This window comes from Astatotilapia calliptera, chromosome 16 (genome assembly GCF_964374335.1).
Source record: "Astatotilapia calliptera chromosome 16, fAstCal68.1, whole genome shotgun sequence".
In the NCBI taxonomy this organism is placed as follows: Eukaryota; Metazoa; Chordata; class Actinopteri; order Cichliformes; family Cichlidae; genus Astatotilapia; species Astatotilapia calliptera.
The window spans coordinates 30648536-30670786 of NC_137437.1; the positions used below are offsets into that span (position 1 = coordinate 30648536).

At 40.3% G+C, this 22251-nt stretch overlaps 2 protein-coding genes across 22 annotated transcripts in view; one reads left to right on the forward strand and one right to left on the reverse strand.

Moving 5' to 3' along the window:
- Window positions 1-4980: 4980 nt before the first annotated feature.
- LOC113008207 (ras-related protein Rab-17) lies at window positions 4981-9660 on the reverse strand. Its single transcript, XM_026145470.2, has 5 exons — window positions 9188-9660; window positions 5963-6114; window positions 5746-5871; window positions 5546-5639; window positions 4981-5226 (listed from the first exon to the last, which is right to left on the reverse strand). Exons 1-5 carry the CDS (start codon window positions 9366-9368, stop codon window positions 5096-5098), a joined length of 684 nt encoding a protein of 227 aa, XP_026001255.2. The 5' UTR covers window positions 9369-9660; the 3' UTR covers window positions 4981-5095.
- A 2654-nt stretch (window positions 9661-12314) lies between these two features.
- lrrfip1a (leucine rich repeat (in FLII) interacting protein 1a) overlaps window positions 12315-22251 on the forward strand; it is a 50370-nt gene continuing 40433 nt past the window's right edge. For 18 of the 21 annotated variants that reach the window (XM_026145465.2, XM_080290480.1, XM_026145466.2 and 15 more), the window contains exons 1-2: window positions 12315-12426; window positions 12508-12939. In XM_026145465.2, the coding sequence (XP_026001250.2) occupies window positions 12850-12939 (90 nt within the window). In that variant the 5' untranslated portion in view covers window positions 12315-12426; window positions 12508-12849. Of the gene's footprint in view, window positions 12940-22251 lie in introns of all 21 variants that reach the window. The other 3 variants (XM_080290470.1, XM_080290477.1, XM_026145452.2) reach the window with 2 other exon arrangements.

Consider the following 22251-nt stretch of genomic DNA (forward strand, 5'->3'; position numbering starts at 1 on the left):
AGAGTAACTGTAATCTCTCTTTTTCTTAACTTAACATCAGACAATACATCAAGCCTGTCTGACCTGCTTAAGTGGTCTATTTCTGATGGTGTTGGTCATTTCAGTGGCAGTAAGAGCAAAATTTATTCAGACATTAAAAAGTTGTCAGTCTGAGGCAAAGACTGAATGTCAGTTGTCTCTGCAGTAATCTCCAATAAACAAGTGTGTACCCAGTTTACAGTAATTGAATTCAGTTTGTATTTACATGCGCAATAGCGGTGGAGTTTCAGTTGCTTTTATAGAGAGAATGGGACATGATGATATGATGATTTAAAAAAATATTTAAATGTCAATTTAACCAAAAACAGAAACAAAAAAATATGAACAATGTTTTATTTATTTTTATCCAGTGTTTTTATTTTTCAAATAGCATTTTCTATGCTAAAAGACTACAAAAAACATATAAATTTTGCTTTGCAAATGAACGTTCAAGAAACAATCATAGATCCAAAACATTTGACAAAATATGTTTTGTGCAATCTTCAGTGTGACTCTTTCTGAATGAGATCCAGCCACTCATATAACAATCTGGCATAGTTTTAGCATGTTCCTTTCCAGCCTTCTTAAACTGTGACATGTGCCACATTTTAAGGTTTAAGCAATTATTCTCGAGCGTCATAGTTTTTTGTTTGGGGACTTGTGAAATTCAAATTGATTTTCTTCAGCTTGTCATCTGTCTTTTTTTTCTCTTTTGTTTTTGCATCTGTGTTGCTCAGATCCAGATATCAGTGCCTCCTGGTACACAGGCAGGGGGATCAGACCCCTTGGGAGATTTGGTCGAAAAGCTGCAAGAAGAAATGAACTTCTGGCTTTCATCACAGCGAGAGTTTATAGACCAACAGCTGACAGTGGCGTTTGGATCACACAATGAGAACACTGTGGATCATTGAATAGCTGCTATGCTCTCATTTTTTTAGGTTAAGTAATGGAATTGGTCTTAGATTTAGGAGTTTTCTAACATTACATTCAGTTATTTTCTGTAAATTCTGTATAAATAATTTGTGTTTTCTGCTCTACAAGCATGGGGATAAAAGAACATATGTAAGAAAAGCAACATGTAAAGTTGAAAGTGTTACAATTAAAGGAATCCATGAATTAATGGAACATATATTCTGACCTCTGAGACTGAAAAGGTTTGATCAATAATGAAATTGTTTGTTTTATGATAATGGTCTATGACAGAAATGCTCCAACAAGAACTGACAACAAAACTGGATGAAGGCACCATGTAATACAGATACTCTTCATACAGTGGCTTGCAAAAGTATTCGGCCCCCTTGAACTTTTCCACACTTTGTCACATTACAGCCACAAACATGAATCAATTTTATTGGAATTCCACGTGAAAGACCAACACAAAGTGGTGTACACGTGAGAAGTGGAACAAAAATCATATATGATTCCAAACATTTTTTATAAATAAATAACTGAAAAGTGGGGTGTGCGTATTTATTCAGCCCCCTTTGGTCTGAGTGCAGTCAGTTGCCCATAGACATTGCCTGATGAGTGCTAATGACTAAATAGAGTGCAGCTGTGTGTAATCTAATGTCAGTACAAATACAGCTGCTCTGTGATGGCCTCAGAGGTTGTCTATGAGAATATTGGGAGCAACAACACCATGAAGTCCAAAGAACACACCAGACAGGTCAGGGATAAAGTTATTGAGAAATTTAAAGCAGGCTTAGGCTACAAAAAGATTTCCCAAGCCTTGAACATCCCACGGAGCACTGTTCAAGCGATCATCCAGAAATGGAAGGAGTATGGCACAACTGTAAACCTGCCAAGACAAGGCCGTCCACCTAAACTCACAGGCCGAACAAGGAGAGCGCTGATCAGAAATGCAGCCAAGAAGCCCATGGTGACTCTGGACGAGCAGCAGAGATCCACAGCTCAGGTGGGGGAATCTGTCCATAGGACAACTATTAGTCGTGCACTGCGCAAAGTTGGCCTTTATGGAAGAGTGGCAAGAAGAAAGCCATTGTTAACAGAAAACCATAAGAAGTCCCGTTTGCAGTTTGCCACAAGCCATGTGGGGGACACAGCAAACATGTGGAAGAAGGTGCTCTGGTCAGATGAGACCAAAATTGAACTTTTCGGCCAAAATGCAAAACGCTATGTGTGGCGGAAAATTAACACTGCACATCACTCTGAACACACCATCCCCACTGTCAAATATGGTGGTGGCAGCATCATGCTCTGGGGGTGCTTCTCTTCAGCAGGGACAGGGAAGCTGGTCAGAGTTGATGGGAAGATGGATGGAGCCAAATACAGGGCAATCTTGGAAGAAATCTTGGAGTCTGCAAAAGACTTGAGACGGGGGCGGAGGTTCACCTTCCAGCAGGACAACGACCCTGAACATAAAGCCAGGGCAACAATGGAATGGTTTATCACAAAACATAGACAAGATCTAAATCCAATCGAGAATCTGTGGCAAGATCTGAAAACTACTGTTCACAAATGCTGTCCATCTAATTTGACTGAGCTGGAGCTGTTTTGCAAAGAAAAATGGGCAAGAATTTCAGTGTTTAGATGTGCAAAGCTGGTAGAGACATACCATAAAAGACTGGCAGCTGTAATTGCTGCAAAAGGTGGTTCTAAAAGTACTGACTCAGGGAGCTGAATAATTATGCACACCCCACTTTTCAGTTATTTATTTGTAAAAAATGTTTGAAATCATGTATGATTTTTGTTCCACTTCTCACGTGTACACCACTTTGTGTTGGTCTTTCACGTGGAATTCCGATAAAATTGATTCATTTTTGTGGCTGTAATGTGACGAAAAGTTCAAGGGGCCGAATACTTTTGCAAGCCACTGTAGATAACTAATGGCATCCAAGGCAACAGTTGCATAAGAGAGAGAGCAAGCAGCCACCTGACAGCATTACCTTAAGTCACCCAAAACAGGTTACACACACACACAGGATTCTATTGGGTTTAAATGGCACTTCTAGTGTGTGTTTTAGCATTTAAAAATAATTCTTTGTGAGTTTGCAAAAATGGAAATATAATGTGGCAGTTTTTCTTTGGAGGCTGGTAAATCATGACTTCAACCACTCAGCTAACCTATTCATGCCACACTTCTAAACTTTAGCCAGTTTCTTAACAATGGTTTCTGGCATAAAGAGGAATGCTTCCCCTAGGTCGGCTCTGGCAAGTCGTGATAGCAGACCAACAGAAAGCAGCCAACCTTGAAATGATACTAAAGTGCAGTTACTGTTAAAGCAGATCTTTTTAATTACTCAGTGATTTGCAGAATGACTTTGCACAACAAAGAGCCCTGGTTCCATTACACAACTTCTGTACAGCTTTGGCACAAAGGCAATTCAGCTCACTGCATTCTTGATTTAATCACTAGTGAACCTTTGTCCACATCTTCACCACTGAGCATAGGCTTAGTGTTGTTTATTGCTCAAAAGTTTCAAATGAAGAAAAGTTTGGCTAAGATCACAAGAAAATGTAGAAAACATCTGCAAATATGAAACAAAGGAGGATTTATACACTAAATCACAATACAAATGACGACTAAATCATCCTAGTTTTATTTTCCCTCTATTTCATCTCCTCTGCGTGAGGCATTTTTTTTTTTGTTTCTGTGAGAAGTCCTACAGAAGCTTGGTTTCAATCAGCATTAAATAGCCTCATTTATACTGAAGATTTATCATTTTAAATCACTAAGCAGTAAAAAGTCCAAATTTGAAGCCAGCATGTGGAGAAAAACTGCTGTGTTTGTGTGAAGAAAACGCAGAAGAATGTTATGCAAGAGCAAGTGACTTAATCCAGGAGAGAAAAGTTGCTTTATGGGGCTGTCCGAATACCACCAGCAACATTATTTTGTTGAATGCATTTGGGAGTCTTTTAAATCTTTAATTCTATTGTTTGTTTTTATTATTGATTGTTGGATAATTTAATCCACAAACCTTGGTTCAGCTGAGGAGAGGAAAAAATAAGGGTCCATGTGCAAGTCTTAGTTAAGATTAGCCAGCTGAATCCATAAAAAGCTAAACTAAAAACAACACACTGAGCAACTACCAGACAAGTGACAGAGAGTGAAGCCTAGTGTACTCCCAGCATGGATGCAGCTTGAGCCAAAAAGTCCGCTTTTCTGAGTTTAATTAGAAGTGGGGGTCCGTGTTGGCTAACACTTTTCAAGTTTTCACACCTCTAATTTTAAGTCCATAATTTTTTTAACGCTACTAACTTATTTATTTGTGCTGTAAAGTTGGACATTTTAACATGGGACTGATGGGGACTGAGACTGACTGCTGGATCCTCAGGTGATCCTTAGAGTATCTGTAGTTTTTATTTTTTAGCAATGACTTCATCTTGCAGTTTATTAAATTGGAGGTGGGGGACGCGGGGGTGTCAGTCTCTCCTTGCTTATCAATAAAAGTCACCAGCCTACATTGATTTGTAATGTATTTTATAGATTTTAGAGTGTCTGCTCTCAGGATGAGGTATGGAAAGAACAGAAAATAAGCTCATTTGCAGTAAATATTAATTGTGTCACTTGGAAGTTTCTTCAGTGTTAAAGTGATTCATTCGCCCTGCAACATTCAAAGTTTTAAATTACTGGAATATTGTACTTCATAATACTGTAATAATTACCTCTATTGTGCAAACCACACTCAAATGAACTGTGCTGGGGGATCTCCATTCCAGTGTGATTGCATGCCAAAAGTAACCAGGCAAGAAAACACAGAGTGGAGGCAATCAGTGCCAGTTCAACATCTGGCACGCAGACAGGCTGAGGGGGTTTACTGCCTGCTGGAGGCTGATCCCAAGCCCACTGAGAAGAATCAGAAGAACCAGTTTACTGAATATGACAGTGAAATAAAACAAACTGAGACTGTATTCTTGTGTTCGTCTTAGGCATGTTTCAGGATAAACAGCATTTTGTGCTCCTAACCAGAGTCAGAATCAAAAAAGGAAGAGGACCACAAATTCCAAAATCCACAAGCATTTTATTGTCATGTTACGTATCCCATCTTTGAAATAATTAAGACAAACAGAAAGACACAACAGAAACAGGCAGCCAAGCCACTGGCAGTCATACAGCTTAAGGTCCAACTTTGCAGCAGGATGAAAACAGATTGAACGAGTCTCTGTGCTGCAGCTCCACACTCGGCATCTCCTCCCACTCTGTCAGACCTCCCTGCTGTGCTCCAATGCACTCGAACACTCTGTGGGCTGAATCAGAGCTCTGTTACCACAGACATGAAACTCACAGCTGTATTATATTACAGCGGGAACATGCAGACATTTCAGAGGCCAGACTTTGAAAGAAAAAAGGCAAAGAAAACTTAAACCTCTGACCTGGACTTATGTAATATTTAATAGTTCTCATACTGCAAGTTAGTGCCTCATGTTGGTATCTACTGCCATCTACTGTCCTTTCTTAGGATACTAGGATATTTATGTTGTAAATTTTAATCCTAATACTTATTATTAGTAAGGCTTCCTGTGAAAAAACACAGCAGGAATCTTTCCAGTGTTTCTTTTTTCTTACCTACGGATTGCAGCAGCTCGGTGACTTGCTCTCCAGAGAGGGCTGAGGTCTCAGTGAAGTACAAGCCCTTGTTACTGGCTAGACTTTGTCCTTCCTGGAGGAAGAAATCAGAACTGCTCATCACTGAGTTGGACTCTCTTTACATGTGACTCTGTGCAGGTAATAAGATTACAGGAGCGTGCTTGTCTTTGTCTGTATACCTCCAGTGGCACTTGCCGATTGTGAGCCAGATCTCCTTTGTTGCCTACCAGCCATATAACAGTAGATCCTGGTATGTACTGTTTCTCGAGCTCTTTGAGCCACACCTGAGCTCTGACAAATGTTTCCTATGATGACACAAGCATGCTCAAGAACAAGACATAAAGAGAAAACCAGTCGAGATAAATCATTTCATAGTCAGGTGTGTCTTCGTTTTACCCTTTGCGTGATATCATAGACCAAAAGTGCTACGTGGGCTCCCCTGTAGTACAGCGGAGTGACGCTGTGGTATTTTTCCTGGCCTGCCGTGTCCCAGATTTCAAAGCGAAGAGTGGCATTACTCAGACGCACCAACTGGGTAAGGTAAGCACCTGGAGGAATAAACACCAAAGGAGTGGGTGTGTGAAATTAGAAAAATTGTATTTACATTATTATCATGATTATTACTGAAGTCTTTGTGAAAGCTGTAAATTTTTAACATATGCTGACTGGTCACTTTTTAAGCTACACAAAGCTACTGCTGGCTTGGACCTTCCCTTCAAAGCTCAGAGATTTTGGTCCATGATGACATGATAGTGTCACACAGTTGTTGCACATATATGATGTGAATCTCAGTTTTCACCATATCCTAACGGTGCTGTATTGGGCTGAGATCTGGACGCCATGACATGGTTAGTAGCAATACTCAAGTAGGCTGTGACATTTAAATGATGCTCTGTTGGTACTGAGGGGCCAAAATGTGAAGAAAAAAAATCCCCCTAACTATTACAGCACCACCACCAGGCAGGATGGAGGATGTTGTCTGCACTAAACTATGACCCTACCATCCAAATCCTGCACCACAAATAGAAACTCATTAGAGCCGGCAACATTTTTAGTTTTCTTTTGTCCAGTTTTGGTGATTTTGTGTGAAATGTAGCTTCAGTTCCACATTTGTCGCTGACACTCAGTGTGGTTTTCTGCTGCTGTAACCCATCTTCAAGCCTGGATGTGTTGTGCATTCAGAGATGCTCTTCTGCATGTCTTGGTTGTAACAAGTGATTATTTGAGCTCGAAGCTCAACGCAGTCTAGCCATTCTCCTCTGACCTCTGACAGCGACAAGACTTTTCTCTGGGACAAGACTCCCAAAGAAGTGCAGTTTACTGTACATATCCTCTTTTTCAGATTATTCGCTGTAAAGCCAAGAGATGGTTTTGTGGGAAAATTTCAGCAGATCAGCAGTTTCTGTCATTCTTAGACCAGCACGTCTGGCACCAGCAACCATGCTACATTGCGGTACCGGTTCGTGAGTCATTTGGTACCGGGCCGCGAGAGTTGAGGCTCAGGTGTGAAATGTGTGGTTTGCAGGGTTTTTATCGATTTTCAGCGTTATCGTTAACTCGGTTTTCCTGGGTCTTTTCACGTGTGTTATGAATAAATCTTCTTTTTTTCGGTGCCGGTACTAGTTTTATTTAGTTGTATTTATCCGCGACACCTTAAAGGCCGTGAAAATATTGGCGGGCATAAACCGGTCCGTGGCGCAAAAAAGGCTGGGGACCGCTGTTTTACATCATCAATTGATTATTAGAGACATTTTTATATATTAATGATAAAAATGTTCAGCTCTGTGCTGGAATATTGAATTTCTGTTGTGTTAATTACAGGCAAAAAGTGCAATTTATCACAAATTCTCCATGATATAAAGATACGCAAATAAATATAAAAAATATAATGACAGATTGCAACTTCAAGAATGAACCAACATAAAGTACTGTATCTTAAGGTGTTTGGCTTCTACATGAGCTAGCTAACACAAATGTTTCACCACTGGATAAACAGTGGAGAGAAACTTTGTATCAAGGCTTTTTACTTACTTACTTACTTAAAAAAAAGTAAAAAGTCAAGTTAAAGTAAGTAAAATAAAAATGTATGGCTTTAGTTTATGTCTCAAGTGTCTTTGTCTGGCATGAAACAAGATTTGTTGAAAGTGGTATTTTTAATGACTCTGAGCCAACTGCCTTCACAAAGGGTTTTTACGGTAACGTCTATTCTAAAATGATTCAATCTTGCCCCTGACAAATATGGCAATGAATTAAAACCAAAAACTAACAGAAAAAATCATTAAAACTAAACTGAAATCAGTAAACCCAGTCTAGAAACTAAACTGACCTGAAAATCGAAATTAAAAAACTATAGCCACATGAAAAGAGTTTTAATAGGACTAATTGCAGTCCTGTGATAAACTAACACAGTTGGATTAAGGTCTGGACTTTGGCTGGATCATTAACTGTCACACAGATGGCCTCACCTGTGACTCTAGAATACTTTGTTACACAAAACACTTCATGATAAACTCAATCACTGCGAGGTGCCCAAATCATCAGCCCCCCACCACTGTGCTGACAGCCGATATGAGGTATTTTGTGCTGATATGCTGTGTTTGGCTTTCTCCTAACATGCTGTTAGGCATTATCATCAAACTTGTCCACATTGGTGTCAGGGGACATTGTTCCACAAGTCCTGTGGTTTGTTCTGATGCAGCTGTGCTGACATGTTCTTTTAAGAGAGAAGAAGTTTTCTCTCTGCAGCCTTTTCAAACAATCCACACATGTTCAGACTTTTTCTAATCATGCTGTCATGAACTTTAACCTTTAACATGCTAACTGGGGTCTATAATGTCAAATGTGGAACTTTTGGTGTTTTTACAGCTTTCCTAAGCATTGCAAAGTCTGACCTCAGGGTGAATTTGATGGGACGTCCAGCCCCGTGAAGACTGTAGCAGTGCGTTAACACACACTTGAATACTCCAGAACAGCAAACTGCCAAAACCTCTTCTTTTATAGAAGTGCTCACACCTACTAGCGACACCTGGGTCCAACTGTCCATTTTAATTCCAGTGGAAGCAGCAAGGGTGTGCTCAGTTTACACAGGACTGTAAAGAATCCTTTGTATTGATTTGCAGTACAAAGGCACAACACCCCCTCACTGAAAGGGGTCAAAGGTTGAGGTTTTTCTCTAATTGGTCACCCAGCAGCACAATAAACACATGTAGCTGTGTCTTTATGTTATTTAGGCAAGACCAAGCTTAGAGCACCGGCATAACCTACAGGTTTACATTCCACGTGTGTTACTCCAGGTCTGCTGAATTTTCCTGTAAAACCTGCTGCTTTTACACAGATGCTTTTTGTTTGGAATCAAATTAAAAGCTAGACACAAATATATTACTTAGTGACATTTAAAGATGCTTGTAGGTGGGTCTTGGTTTGTTAGAGGAAAATAGAACACACTGGCTATTTAGTTCTGTTTCTTATCAAAGCTAATTCTTAAGCCAACATGAGAATTGCATCAGTTTTCTCATCCACAACCTCAGTAAAAAAAAAAAAAAAAAAAAAAAAAGCTGATAGTTGATTCACAATGTTACATTTAACCACTGCCATCCACACCTCAGAGTGTCATGAACTCACAGCCTACAGTGGGCGATGTACTCCTGAACTCATCCTTGTTAAATCGCAAAGCCAGACTCGACTTTCCAACACCAGAGCTCCCCAGCAGGACCATCTTAACCCTGAGAGTATGCACTGGTCTGCGCAAAGTGTCACTGTATTGCTGGGCCCCTCCGTGGACTCTTGGGAGCGTTTCCCCCATGGAAAAGCTTAGTTAACTCCAAAACAGGAGGTAAAAAAAAGTCCAAAAAGGGTCCTCAAGTCCTGATCCAACTCTCCTTTTCTTTAAAAACACAACAGTAATTTCAAAGAGTCCAGACAAGCTGAGTCGTCTTGCTTGTTGTGAAAGTGTGTGACTGTTCCAGCTTCAGCTTAAAAAGAAAAGTAAAACTTAAGTCCAGAAATGTGAAGCCAGCAACAATAATCTCACTTCCTTAAGCACACCTACTCCTGACTCGTCTTAAAACCTCCCTGCTATCACATGCTGTCTCATTGATTTGAACCCACATGGACAGACTGGCTTGAAAAAATCAATGGCCACATTTCTTGTTGGGAGGGACTTGTACTGCATGCAAATATAAACTTATAGGAATGTCTGATATGTCTGCAAAGTTTTGTTTTGCTTCAAAATGCTCGTAAAATTACAGAAACTCAGTGGATCCTCTTTGTGCACAAACCCTTCAGATCATTGTGTCAGCACATTTTGCTGCTGGCCTGTTTTCCGGGTTTTATCTCCTTGTAATTCTCATTTTGAACAGCTGACGGCAGCATTGTATATATTACAACTTTGCTCTAATAGTAAAGCCTCTTCACTGCGATAAGACGATGTGTAGTGGACAGTTTGATATTCTTCTTCTTTATTTAGACTTTTTAAAGAAATATCACAACTATGCTCAATTATCTGTCCTTGCCATTTCCCCCAAAAGTTTCTTATTGTCTCAGGAATGTTTTCAATGCTTTCCATCAAAGTTTAGAGGGGTTAAAGGTCAGGAGACCCTGGAGGAAGCTGACAGCCTTTTATCTGTGCTGATTTTGGTCATGGATTATTTACTTGGTAAATTCTGGATGTGTGATGAATTTGATGTTCTCTCAGTGCTGTGTACTGATATTTTCTGATGGTCACTTCTGGTCTGTCTGACTCGACTTTGAATACAACTGATTCAGTTTCCAGAAAGTGTTTTGGAGCTCTGTGCACTGGACTCCTACAAATCCAGAGTCCAACTCTGATTTGACTCAGAGAAAGTCCCTCTTTGTTCAGAATAACAGCTTGACCCCTGATACTTCCCTTCATCCTCATATCTTGTTTTTGGTCACAGTGTTACTTAGTCAGCAAAGTTCTGTTAGTTTGAAGCCAAGACACATTTATATCACACGAACAATGGCTGCTGGCTGATTTATTTTTAAAAGCTTCTGATGAGTCAATCTAATGGACGGATGCAACCTAAGGAAACCTGACATGTGTAGAAAGGAAACTTTTAAATCTATTCCTTTTCAACATGAAAACATTTAAGATTTTTGGACATGGTGACACTTCTGGATGGATTTCTGCATCTTAAGAGATACCAGTAAATCATATCTACAAGAAACAGTGTGTACAGAAAGAACTGTCTTAAACAAAGTGTGTGAACACACCTGAATCACACATTCCTCGACTGTATGAATAGTCTCAGAGGGCGACTGCATATTTCAGGAGAAAGTGTGTCCACATTACAACAGTTGCAAATAATAGTACAGTGACACCAGGGGATAAAAACAGCGTTTCATGAGATCACTATACACTCACACACTCAGCTGGGAGCACATTGTATTTTAGGGGTGGTGGCAGGCCTTGTCTGTCTCTTTAAGAAGCAAGAGGCTTTTTAGAGCTGGCTGGTCATTATTAAAAATAGCAGAGGGGCTGTGAGAGAGTGAGATAGTGCATGCAGGAGCTGTGGTTTCTGGCAGAAGTTGGATGGAGTCCAGTCCATAGATTGGTGCTGCATTCATACGCTGTGTGGAAAATTCTCAACACCATTCTGCTAGTCCTTAAAGAGCTATAACATCATGCACTGCTTCATTGGTGCTAGTATCCAAACTGTAACTAGATCTTAGAAAGGTAAAAAGTATTGTCCTACAGAAGTTTGACCTCTCTAAACACTTTACTGCTTTTGATCTCAGCCACTCATTTCAGATCATATTGAAAAAGAAAGAAGTCTATTTTGACACGTGTGTGTTCCAGAATGGAGGACTATCTGTGGTACGCTCTTGCCAGTGAGCAAGTGGTTTCACAGTCAGACCCACCCTGCCTCATCACATCCATTTAAAAAAAAACAAACAACATGGTGACTGAACTGCAGAAACCAATGCATGACATTATGGTAGCTACATCCATGAGTCGCTATGACTGTGAAGCTACATGCTCATTGGCTAATGATTCATGACTGAATTGTTAGTCAGTGAGGATATCCTGACCGACCACTCCTGAGAAAGTTCATCACCGTTCCAAGTTTTCTGCATTTGTGTATAATGGCTCTCACTTTGGTTCAGTGGATTCCCAAAGCTCAAAAACAGCTTTGTAATCCTTTCCAGACTGAATTTGACAAAGTGAAACAGGCTAAAAGATCTCAAAAAGCAACACATCATGCCACAGTCTAGAGAAGAACCTGAGAAACAGACAGGATTAAAGTGAGTTCTTGATTCAGCAGGTCTGCCATTAATCAGGCCTGAGTGTGTTTTGTGAAACTGAACTCGGCTTTCCAAAAAAATGTGGTTAATCACAGTTAACATATGTAATGCATACATATATTATAGCTTCTTGTAGCTTTTGTCTTAGATAGTTTTCCACTATTTTACTCACTTTTGGTATTCTTTAACTAACTTTTTGTATTTCTTTTTTTTAATCATTATTATATGTGACCTTACAACGCTCTTGTGCCACTTTTATTTAAACTATATATATTTATTGTAGCGTATACTATTTTTATTCTTTATCCTGCTGCTGCAACACAATATCTGTCTATCTGGACTTCATTTGCATGGACCCCATTCTTTTTTAATCTATTATATCCATTATATTAGAAGTTCTCTGCATCTTCAAAAGTGTCCAAACTCAGTGTCATGGTGGCTTCCATCGTCGCTCCTTATATACTGTCTATGTGAACTGCGCAGTGGCCATGTTTCCGACAACATGTGAAAGCAGCTTGCCGGAGCACAACCTTTGAAGTTTTTCAGGGAGACTTTGCTGCAGTGAATCCGACAGGTGGTGGAGACACAACGCTGCTGTACGAGAACGAGACTGCAATCATATTTTCACACTGTGTTTTTTCTACAAAAATAATCTTCTACTTCTTTTATGTTTACAGTGACAGGGTCAGAAACACCCTAACAGCACAGGAGCGACGCTCAGGTGATCATTTGTGACCTGAATGCGCCACTGCACGTGGAGACAGCGCGCAGCTTTGTGAAGCAGACTCGTCGCGAGCTCGTGAGTCGCTGCAGAAACACAGGAAGAAGTGTGAAGACGGATGTATGACAATGAGGCACGCTGAGAACCGGAGCAGGCAGCCCGGGTTTGTGTCACTGACTCCGCGTCTTTAACTTGAAATCTGTAGAAACACATGAAACGCACGAGCCGCGGGTCTGTGTGGATTACCGAAGTCTGAATTAATCGGCACCAAGTGGATTTAAGCGTTTAGGGGGACGACATGGGGACCCAGGGGACAGGACGGAAAAGGTCCACTAAAAAGGACAAAACGACGGCAGAGGACGATGCCCTGAACCTCATAGCCAGAGAGGTGAGTGAAGGGGAGACAATAAATCTTTACTGAGGGGGGTTGGAAGCAATAATGTAACTTTTAAAGAGCCCCCAAACCTATTTAATCACACTTAATCACACTTAAAGGCGCGTTCGCGTTTTTGTTCCTTATGAAAAAAACATTTGTGTGTTTAATGTCTGACTTAGTGTTTCCACATGTGTAATATTGGTCATTGTTAAAAATACGCAGACATTGTCCCCAGTTTTTTTGAACATCCCTTTCACCTGATACCGCTGCAGCAGGGGCGTTTCCAGTGGGACACGGGGCCCCTCATGAAATCGGTATTTCATCAGCAGTGTAGATATTTGCTGGCTGCAATTTTCACATTTCTGTGCAGAGGGTATTAGGTGACTGTACAGGAGTTTAAACGTGGTTTTTATTGAATAACGTTTTTCCAAAGTCACAAAAGAACTATTTAGAACAGGGCTGGTCAAACTGCCACAGCTAAGGGCAGTCTGGGCCCCTGTAAGGAAAGGAACACGTTTTGTGAACAGCTTGATTTTTAACATGATGCACATAGTGGAGTTTAGCAAAACTCAGGACTAATTTCATCACATCACAAATTTTTTTTTACACACATGTGGAGTGACATATGCTGAAATTGAGTAAAGATAGAAATACCAGTTTATTATGAATCAATAAGACAATGCCTCTTTCCTTATTTATTTATTTATTTTTTGGCTGGAGGCTGGGGGTTTAGCTTCCCTTTCAGGACATAAGGGGTCAGGCTGAGATGACTGACAGCTGGTTCTGGCCCCCTGAGCAATATTTTCCCACATTGTAATTCAGACACAGTAAGTTCAGGTATTTTTGTGAAAAAAAACATCTGCATAAATAGTTTAATATATTCTAAAGTGAAACAGAATGGCGACAGCTATGATATATTGTGTTGCAGAGATATCAGCTGAAGTTGAAAAGGGCTAGGAGGTTGCGTAATAACCACATGGTGGTGCAGTGAGTCAGAATAGCATCTGATTCATTATTCCAACATTATTCCAACTGGTGTTAGTGCAACGTTTTTACAGAATTTATGTTCCTGCCATACTTGGCTAATGATCAGTTTTTTATAAACATGAACACTAGGGCTGCCACGATTAGTCGGCTAGTCACGATTACGTCGACTATCAAAATCGTTGACGACTGATTTAATAGTCGACGTGTCGTTTGAAGCTTTGTAAGATCCCAAAAGACGCAGGAATAAGTAGTAGGATTTAAGAGTGTAATAACGGACTGAAGCAAAAGATGGCAGCACTGCATGTACAAGGATGCCAGCTGCCGTTAAACCCCGAAGAAGAAGAAGCTGTGTCCGGTATCATAGCTGTGTCCAAATTCAGGAACTGCATCCTCCTGTGGCCGCATTTGTAGGCCGATTACGTTACAGCGACACGAGGAAAACTGTCCAAATTCGAAGACTCCGACAAATGTGCGCTTCATTTCCCCAGATTTGAAGGATGGGTCGGGTGTATACTTCGTGGCCCAACCTATCCCAGAATTCATAGTGTGGCCCAGCTGCCAATGGCGGCAGCTGGTTAGTTTTAATATTACACTTATTATTCTTTCTGGGTCACAAAATAAACGTTTAAAATATTTTCAGGCGAGAATGTAGCTGTGTACACTTCAAATGTCTGCTCAGTTTATCAAGACGCCACATATTTTCAAAAGCGCTGCGATGTTTTCGGGATGTCTGTTACCCACTAGCTCGATAGCTAGCCGGGGTTCAAGGCTCACTAGAGCGTGTGAGAACACCGGACTCACGGCAAATCGTTTTCAAACCCACCGCCGGCTTTCGCTACTCAGGTTAAACTGTAAGCTAATGATAGTTATATAAGAGCAGATGCATGCTGGTGCAATAAGCTGTCCGTTTTACGTCCAATGGATGCATGATCTGATTAGTCGACTAATCGCAAAAATAATCGGTGACTAGTCGACTATCAAAATAATCGTTTGTGGCAGCCCTAATGAACACAAAAGCATAACGTCATCTTTCTGATAGTACATATATCGTATAAAATAATTTCAGATGGACAAAAAAAGACTGCAGTTCTGGTTAAGGAGGACAGCTCTACCAAATCTTTATGGTAAAATGCTTCCACCACACTGTACAATACATCTGTCAATATTGTCTAGCCTCCCGGTATGTCAGTCAGGCTCAAATTATTATAAATTCTATCAACATAACCATAATTGTAATCCACAGCTGATTATAATGGCTTGCTCTACTTACATGAGAAATTATTTCATGTGCTGACCTGCAGGAATTGTTGAGGTCTCTTTCAGTACTACAGAACTGTAGTTGGCAGTCGCACGTTGTTGTTTCCTAGCAGGTGCCGAAGTCATGTTATGACTGGTTTACCCTGCTTCAAAGTTCCTAATCCTTTTTGTTATTATGAGACTGCGAGTGAAGGATAAATCTAATGTTTTATAGGAGAAGTAATGCCCAGTGGGTCTTCAGGACTTAAGCCAACCTGTTTGAAGCGAACACTTTGCTCCTCTGAGGTGTAAACCTTAAGCTAAGTATCGATATAAAAATTTAGTTTCAAGATGAACTACAAGAAACGGTAAAACCAGACATTTATTGTTACTAAGCAACACTGTGGCCCCTTTGAGTATGTAATTCTCTTTATTTATGAAAAAACTGAGGATCAGACATTCGGTTTATTACTTTCCCTGCTGAAAATAACTTTTCATATTCTGTGCGGCTCCCGGTGAGCATAGAAAACCTCAACTCTCTGTTGTCTGAGCATGATTCAGAGCCACTTGTCTTCAGTTAGGAGGAAGTTGGGTTTTTGCTAACACAACCCGGATGTTTCAGTGAATTTGCATATCATTTCTAACAGTCACACTCTCTCGTCTATTCTTCTTCAAAACCGTGAATGGCCATGGTTGGGCAGTTGGAGTGTTTGAATGTTATCTTCTCTTTACTGCTTATTTGACTGTTTACGCTGCTGTGGGGAGGCTGAGGTTGCACATTCCTGTAGCTGGTAGTGGTTTCTTCTTGCTGCAGCAGTGTTACCCGGTTGAGGTTAGAGGAGCTTGACGGAGCTCATGAAGCATCAGCAGCAGATACGGTATCTCCGAGGAGGAGATTGTCCGTGATGGCTGAATCGCATGTGTTTGTCGGGGTTGGGAGGAACGGCGGCGGGTTGTTTTCTGTGTCTTTAAGCAGCAGCTGGGTCGAGTCCCTCACTGGCTGTCCTCTGACAGAATGGTATGTCAGTGCTGATGAGTTGGCCCACTCTGCAAAGAAGCTTTAAAAATAGATGCTCCTGGAAGATCAGCTGTTGCTGCACCCCAGTTTTAGAGCGAGTCTGTGGGTGGGGGTGGGGAGTGGGGGGGTGAGGGTGGTTGTTGCTCGCCAGCTGGCCGTCACACAAGCCTGAAAGGAAGAAAGACTCTGCACAAGATAGTGCAGCGAGCTAGCTGCGGCTTATCAGAAATATTATCCTGTACATTTACAGTATTAGAGAGTGAGAGGAAACTGTCAGTACTGCAAACTTGACTACTTATGGAAGAAATGGGAGGAGAGTAGACAGCAGGAAGGAATGTGAGGAATGGATATCAGGGCATTAGTTATACTGTGCTTTAAGGGAATCTGATTCCTGTGTCTGTCAAACAGTTTGAATCATGCTGTAAACATTAATTTGTACTGTAGCGCAAGGATAGAGGATGGCACGCTGAACTGGGCGATCTCTCTTTAAATCGTAATAAGATAGATTAAATTAATTGCCTTAATGAAAGTGATATTGAATCTTAAATATTGTGATTATATTCTTTTGATTACAGTAAAATAATCTATGAACTAAAGAAACCCTGAAAATGATTTCCATGTAGATGCTTTAGTTACAGGTGCTGGCTCACAGTCACAGGAGGATGCTTGAATTAAACGGGGTGATTGCTCATGTTAATCGTAACACTCCACTTGCACTTGCTGTAGTGTGACCAATCAAAGTTTTCTGCTGTGATAAAGAGTCGAGGGTATCAGTCAGTCAAGCAGATAAACTGAAGTCTGTCATCTGGCTGCTCTAACAGCAACCTCTGTCAACTCTGATTTAGCTTACTCATGTTACACTGGTTTGAAATGCTTATTTGCTCAGCAGTTATTACCCACAGAGGCCGAAGAGCAATCCCACTGAGTTGAACTTTTCCACGATGAAGCTGAAATTTGTCTCTGCTGTGGGAGTGAAGTTTGGTTAGGATGGTGTCATCAGGCCAAGATTTTAATTTGGGCAATACTTTGGTTTTAAAGTAACATTCCCATCGACCTCAGCAGATATTAGCAAGCTGTTGATGTGTCGTGTTTCCCGAAGCTTTAGATTTTATTTGTATCAGTGGGGATGGGAAAAATTCTCAGTTATAAATTTCTCCTCTGCTTTTAGTTTATTAGTATTTCTTGACAAATATGTACCTGACCGATGTAATCAGCTGCTTCTCAACTAATGCTATGTACACAAGTATTTTAATAAATATACACTTAAAGGGCGTTTTGGATCAATGAAAACTGAGCTTTTCAAAAGTGTTCAGACTTTAGAGAACTTTTGATTGGCCAAAAATATGTCCACAGTTACTGTTATATCTGTTATATATACATACTGTTAAATATGCTCTGTAGTTTCTCAGAGTGCTCAAGCTTGTAGTGGATCTCCAAACAACGTCTTTACAGAGGCAGGTGATCAATGTCAAAGACACTGACAATGAGATGCTTCCCCAGCTGAGAATCTGAGGAAGAGCTTCAAAATGAGAGTCACGAGTAAACTGATTAAATTAATGTCACATGGGTGGCTCCAGTGGGAAAGAAAACACTGGGTGTTTTCTCCTCACGCTTAGGTGTAGGCTTGTGGTCTTTTGTTATAAGCTGGTTTAACCTGCAGCAGCTTTTTAATTTGGTCGTTAGAGACTGATGAGTTGATTATAAAGCTCGGAGGACAATTTAGTAAAAAGGATTATTCAAATCCTGTAATACTGCATGTTAGTGGAAGTGATTTCAGCTTGTTTATCTACAACTGTCAGTCCATCATCTGCTTACATTTTGTTCTTCTTCTAGGTTTTTGAACCAGAGGTCATCAGCACAAATTTGACTGCATAAAATTGTTAACAAGCTGTCTTTGACTGTAATTCAAAAAGAAACAAGCCTCATTGGTCACATATACAATCATACAGAGTACAACATGCAGTGAAATGCGTCGTGTCTGAGCTGTGACAGGCTGCAGAAGTAGCTGCGCCATTCCAGGGCTTGGTGTTTGGCATGGGGGGCCTAGCCAGGACCCTTACTGGATACTGGAAGGGAATCAAACTTGCGACTTCGGCTCCAAAGGTGTGTGGTCTTACCACTACACTATCCAGCTAAAAACAGTATATAGACTAAAACAAGGAGGTTTTACTTTTTGCCAGGCTCCTGCTGTGAATAATAGTGTTCTCTTCATCACTGTTACATACAGGTTACACTTACTCTTTGTACCATTATTTTGGTTAACAAAGGTGTTATATGAAAGTACAGACTGGCCCATGTTTAGCTTCAGTTTACGTCTTTTCAAGGCAGGAAAAAGATGTGGAAATAAAGTTGTAGCACTTTTGCCTTCACTTTGTGCTAACAGCTATAGTTAATTTCAGAAGGTTTTAAATGATCTTTAATCGGCAGTTTATACTAATTAACTTTAAAGTTCAGATCACGGAGTTAATGAATAATTGTTTTAAATAATGGTTATTATAATTATTGATCATAATACTTGTTATTATGGTTTTTTGCCATAATTGGACAGTCTGGGTTGACTTTGTTGAAGTTGTAGTGACGTGTGTTATGTACCTTTACCCCCAGTGTACCAGCTATTCCCCTCAGGTTGGTCTACTATCGATTTTCACAGTTATGATAGGAGCACTGGAATTTGGCCAGAAACAGACTGTGGTAAAGACTTTTCTGCAGTATGAACTACACCAAAGATTACACCCAGCTCTGTGTGCCTGAGCCTAAATACGTACCTGAGTCTGTTTGTGTGAACTTAGTTGGCCTGTGAATTCTGTTAAATTTTAGTAGAGAGCACCTTTGATAAATATTGACTGTAAGTTTAAGCAGCTTGTATTCCTAAATTCCAGTCAGGTGCTGGAGAGTCAAAACAGAGGCTGATATCTTCATGACAAGTAGCAGAGTACAGCCAAGGTTATTTACTGCTCTCTCTCTCACACACACTCACTCACTATTTTGAGGTTATTAGTTTTCATTCCTCAATCTGATCTGGACGACGTGGATTAACACACACATGAACAATTGAGGTCCATAGAGCTGACCTTCAGAATCATTATTCGCATTATAATCTGATAATGTAATGAGGTCAACTCTATTTCAGATACTTTGCTTGTTTCAGAACAGCCAGCTGTCAGACCTGGCCCACTGAGCTCAGTTTTAACAGCTGGAAGTCTGAGTACATCTCAGTGCAAGATCTGGGTGAGAAATTAAGACGGCTCATTGAATGATTCTACAAACACAGAGAATGTAAACATGGTTCTGTGCGAACTGTGAACTGAATATAAGCATTTTTAGTTCAGGACCAAAATTGTTGACGATAAAAAGGCAGAAAAAAACATTTCAGCTGCTTTTACAGCTTTTTTTAGCATCAGAGTTGGATGAAATTTGAAGGTGAAGATTGAAGGTGTCCTTACTAACCTTCCAACTCTTAATTTAATGCCAGCTGCTATACGCTGGTCCCATTTCGAAGAATAATCTACAGAAGGACCTGAAACCATAAGAGGTCGTTACAGTTGGTGCAACTGAGTTTAAAAATTGAGAAATGCTACTTTTGATCCTTGTGATTGCTTTGGACTTTGTACTAAAAGTTGTTGAAAGCTGTTTTGCAGCAACTGCCTTGTTTTGTTGAAGTAGTTAATACATAATGTCACTTGTTGACTATATATAATGTAATTAAGTTCCTCACTCTGTGGATGACTCTGGTAGTCCAACTTCTGCTCTGCAGCCTTGATGAGCTCAGTGAAGCGGTGCCAGCTCTCCACCTGCTTCAGATTCTGGTTAAAGCAACCATCCAGTTCAGAGAGTCACTCCAGAGCAGAAGAAGGGGAAACTTCACTAACCTTTAGACCAAGGCATTCGAATTGGAGTTTGTCTGAAGCATCTTGAATGACATTGAGGACTACCGTTACAATTACCTGAGCAGCCATCTCCTAAAGAAACAGGAGACAGAAAAGGATAAAGATAGCTGTTTTGCAATGATTGATAATTTCAAAATAAGAGCGAGGAGACTGTCTGATAGTAAATCACATTGGTGTGTTGAACAGATGGAAAAAAAATCTGAATACATTTAAGAATATTTTGTCAATATAATCAGATGGCCCTCCCATTAAAACATTGACTTGTTTTTGTACAGCAGATGGATTTGTGTTTATTTAGGTAGAATTGAATTAAATTGAAAAGGAGATTTTTGTTCTCATAGAGACTAAATAAAGGATATAATGGTCCCTGTTGGTAGGGAACACACACACGCCCATAAGCACAGAAATGATCTTGCTGTTCTTGGATTGTTTCCATTAATGCGGCTAAAAATGTTTTAGCTTGGCGGTAGAAGAAAAGCTGAAGGAGCAAACTGAATTGTCATTGCTTTGAGTGCAAGTGAAAACTTGTCGCCTGTAGTAAGTACAGCTATAAAAACTAGTGCAGAGTTGCTGGTTGATTTGTAGTTTTTCCAGTCATTACTCTGTGTGTTGGTCAGTTTAGCACTTTAGTCCACACCAAACTAACATCTGTTGGATTTATTACCATGAAATTTATTTCTTACTCAGGATGTCCAAGATATTATGTCACTGCAGTTTGTTCTACATGATGATGTTAATTACATCACATCTAATATTGTTTAAGCTTCCAGGACAAAAACTGCTTTGACATGTTGCTTCTTCAGATCTGTTTCTCTCTGCTTCTCACAGACACAAGGAAAAAAGGTGTGTGTGTGTGTGTGTGTGTGTGTGTGTGTGTGTGTGTGTGTGTGTGTGTGTGTGTGTGTGTGTGTGTGTGTGTGTGTGTGTGTGTGTGTGTGTGTGTGTGTGTGTGTGTGTGTGTGTGTGTGTGTGTGTGTACGGAAACAGGAGTACGTTGTTACTGACTTGGGAACTTTGTGGTTAGATCACTGTTTCCTTTAAGTTGACTGCGTTGGAATGCTGCTGGTCTGGAGCAGCAGTCCTCCCAATATAGAAGTAGACTACTTTAAGGAGGTGTGCATCATGCCCTTATGTATACAAGTTTCCTGAGGCTGTGTCTGGGTACAGCGGGAAAAAAGAGAGTAAAAGTGGAAAGATGTTACTGGTACAGAAGGTGGTACTGTGATTTGAAGTATCATACTATTAGATTAGATGTCTATTTAGATTATTTTCCTAGAAATTTCTTGCTAAAGCCTCCTTCTCGATGTCATCAGATACCTCATGAAACATTATAAGCATAACTGATTGTAGTCTTTTCTCTTAGCCACACTGTACTGAGTAACTGACAAAAATATTGTGCGGTTCGAGCCTCGTATTAGGCTAAACAGTAGACAATATGTAAAACCACTGCAGGAATACCAGGTGATGGCGTAATTGATTATCACTGTATTATCTTAGAATCTCTCAGGGTTAAATTAGAGAACAGTCCTGCCTCTGTGAAAAGCTGACAAAGTTACTGTAAATCACTTCAGAGAACAAGCATGTGAAACCGTCCCAGCCAAGTCTGAAAGGACCATGATTGCGTACTCGCTTGGAACATGTTCATGATATCCTGTTGTGAATTAAGCTCAAATCTCAGGAGTCCACTTGCGCTGTTTGGAAAGAGATGGACCAAAAATTTAAAGACCAACAAATCAGGGGTGGGCGTCCTGCATTTTGTATCATAAGTCAGGTTTGTACTTAAAGGGAATTGACATGAAAGATATTTTCAAATGTTTTCTTTTTAATAGGAGTGCTAGATGATGTATGCGCCAGAATGTGTTATGGAATGGTGATAATATCAGCCAGCCTGGCCTTTAACCGATATGGCACAACTTGTTCAATGTTGATAAAAGCAGAAAGGTGACATTCTTTGCATACCAAGAAAAACTGTTTTTGTGCCATAATGGTTGATGATTTGGTATAAACTATGAAGAATGGCTCCAATAATCTAAAAAAAAACCAAAAACCCTGAATATCTCTGATGTTTAACCTCAGTTACCAGTACCAGATCCATGATTCTGCATCACTTACTCCACAGCAGCTTGTCCGGCTTTATGTTGAGACTCTTGTCTGCAGGAGTTTAAAGAGACAATCTAAACTGGGGATTAACTTGCC

Bases quoted from the DNA above. Each gene is read 5' to 3' on its own strand.
- LOC113008207 (XM_026145470.2), bottom strand. From the start codon at position 9,368: ATGGGGGAAACGCTCCCAAGAGTCCACGGAGGGGCCCAGCAATACAGT. The intron at 5,872-5,962 runs GTAAAACGAAGA...GTGTCATCATAG, and splicing joins TCTATGATATCACGCAAAGG to GAAACATTTGTCAGAGCTCA. The intron at 5,640-5,745 runs GTATACAGACAA...TTCTTCCTCCAG, and splicing joins ATCGGCAAGTGCCACTGGAG to GAAGGACAAAGTCTAGCCAG.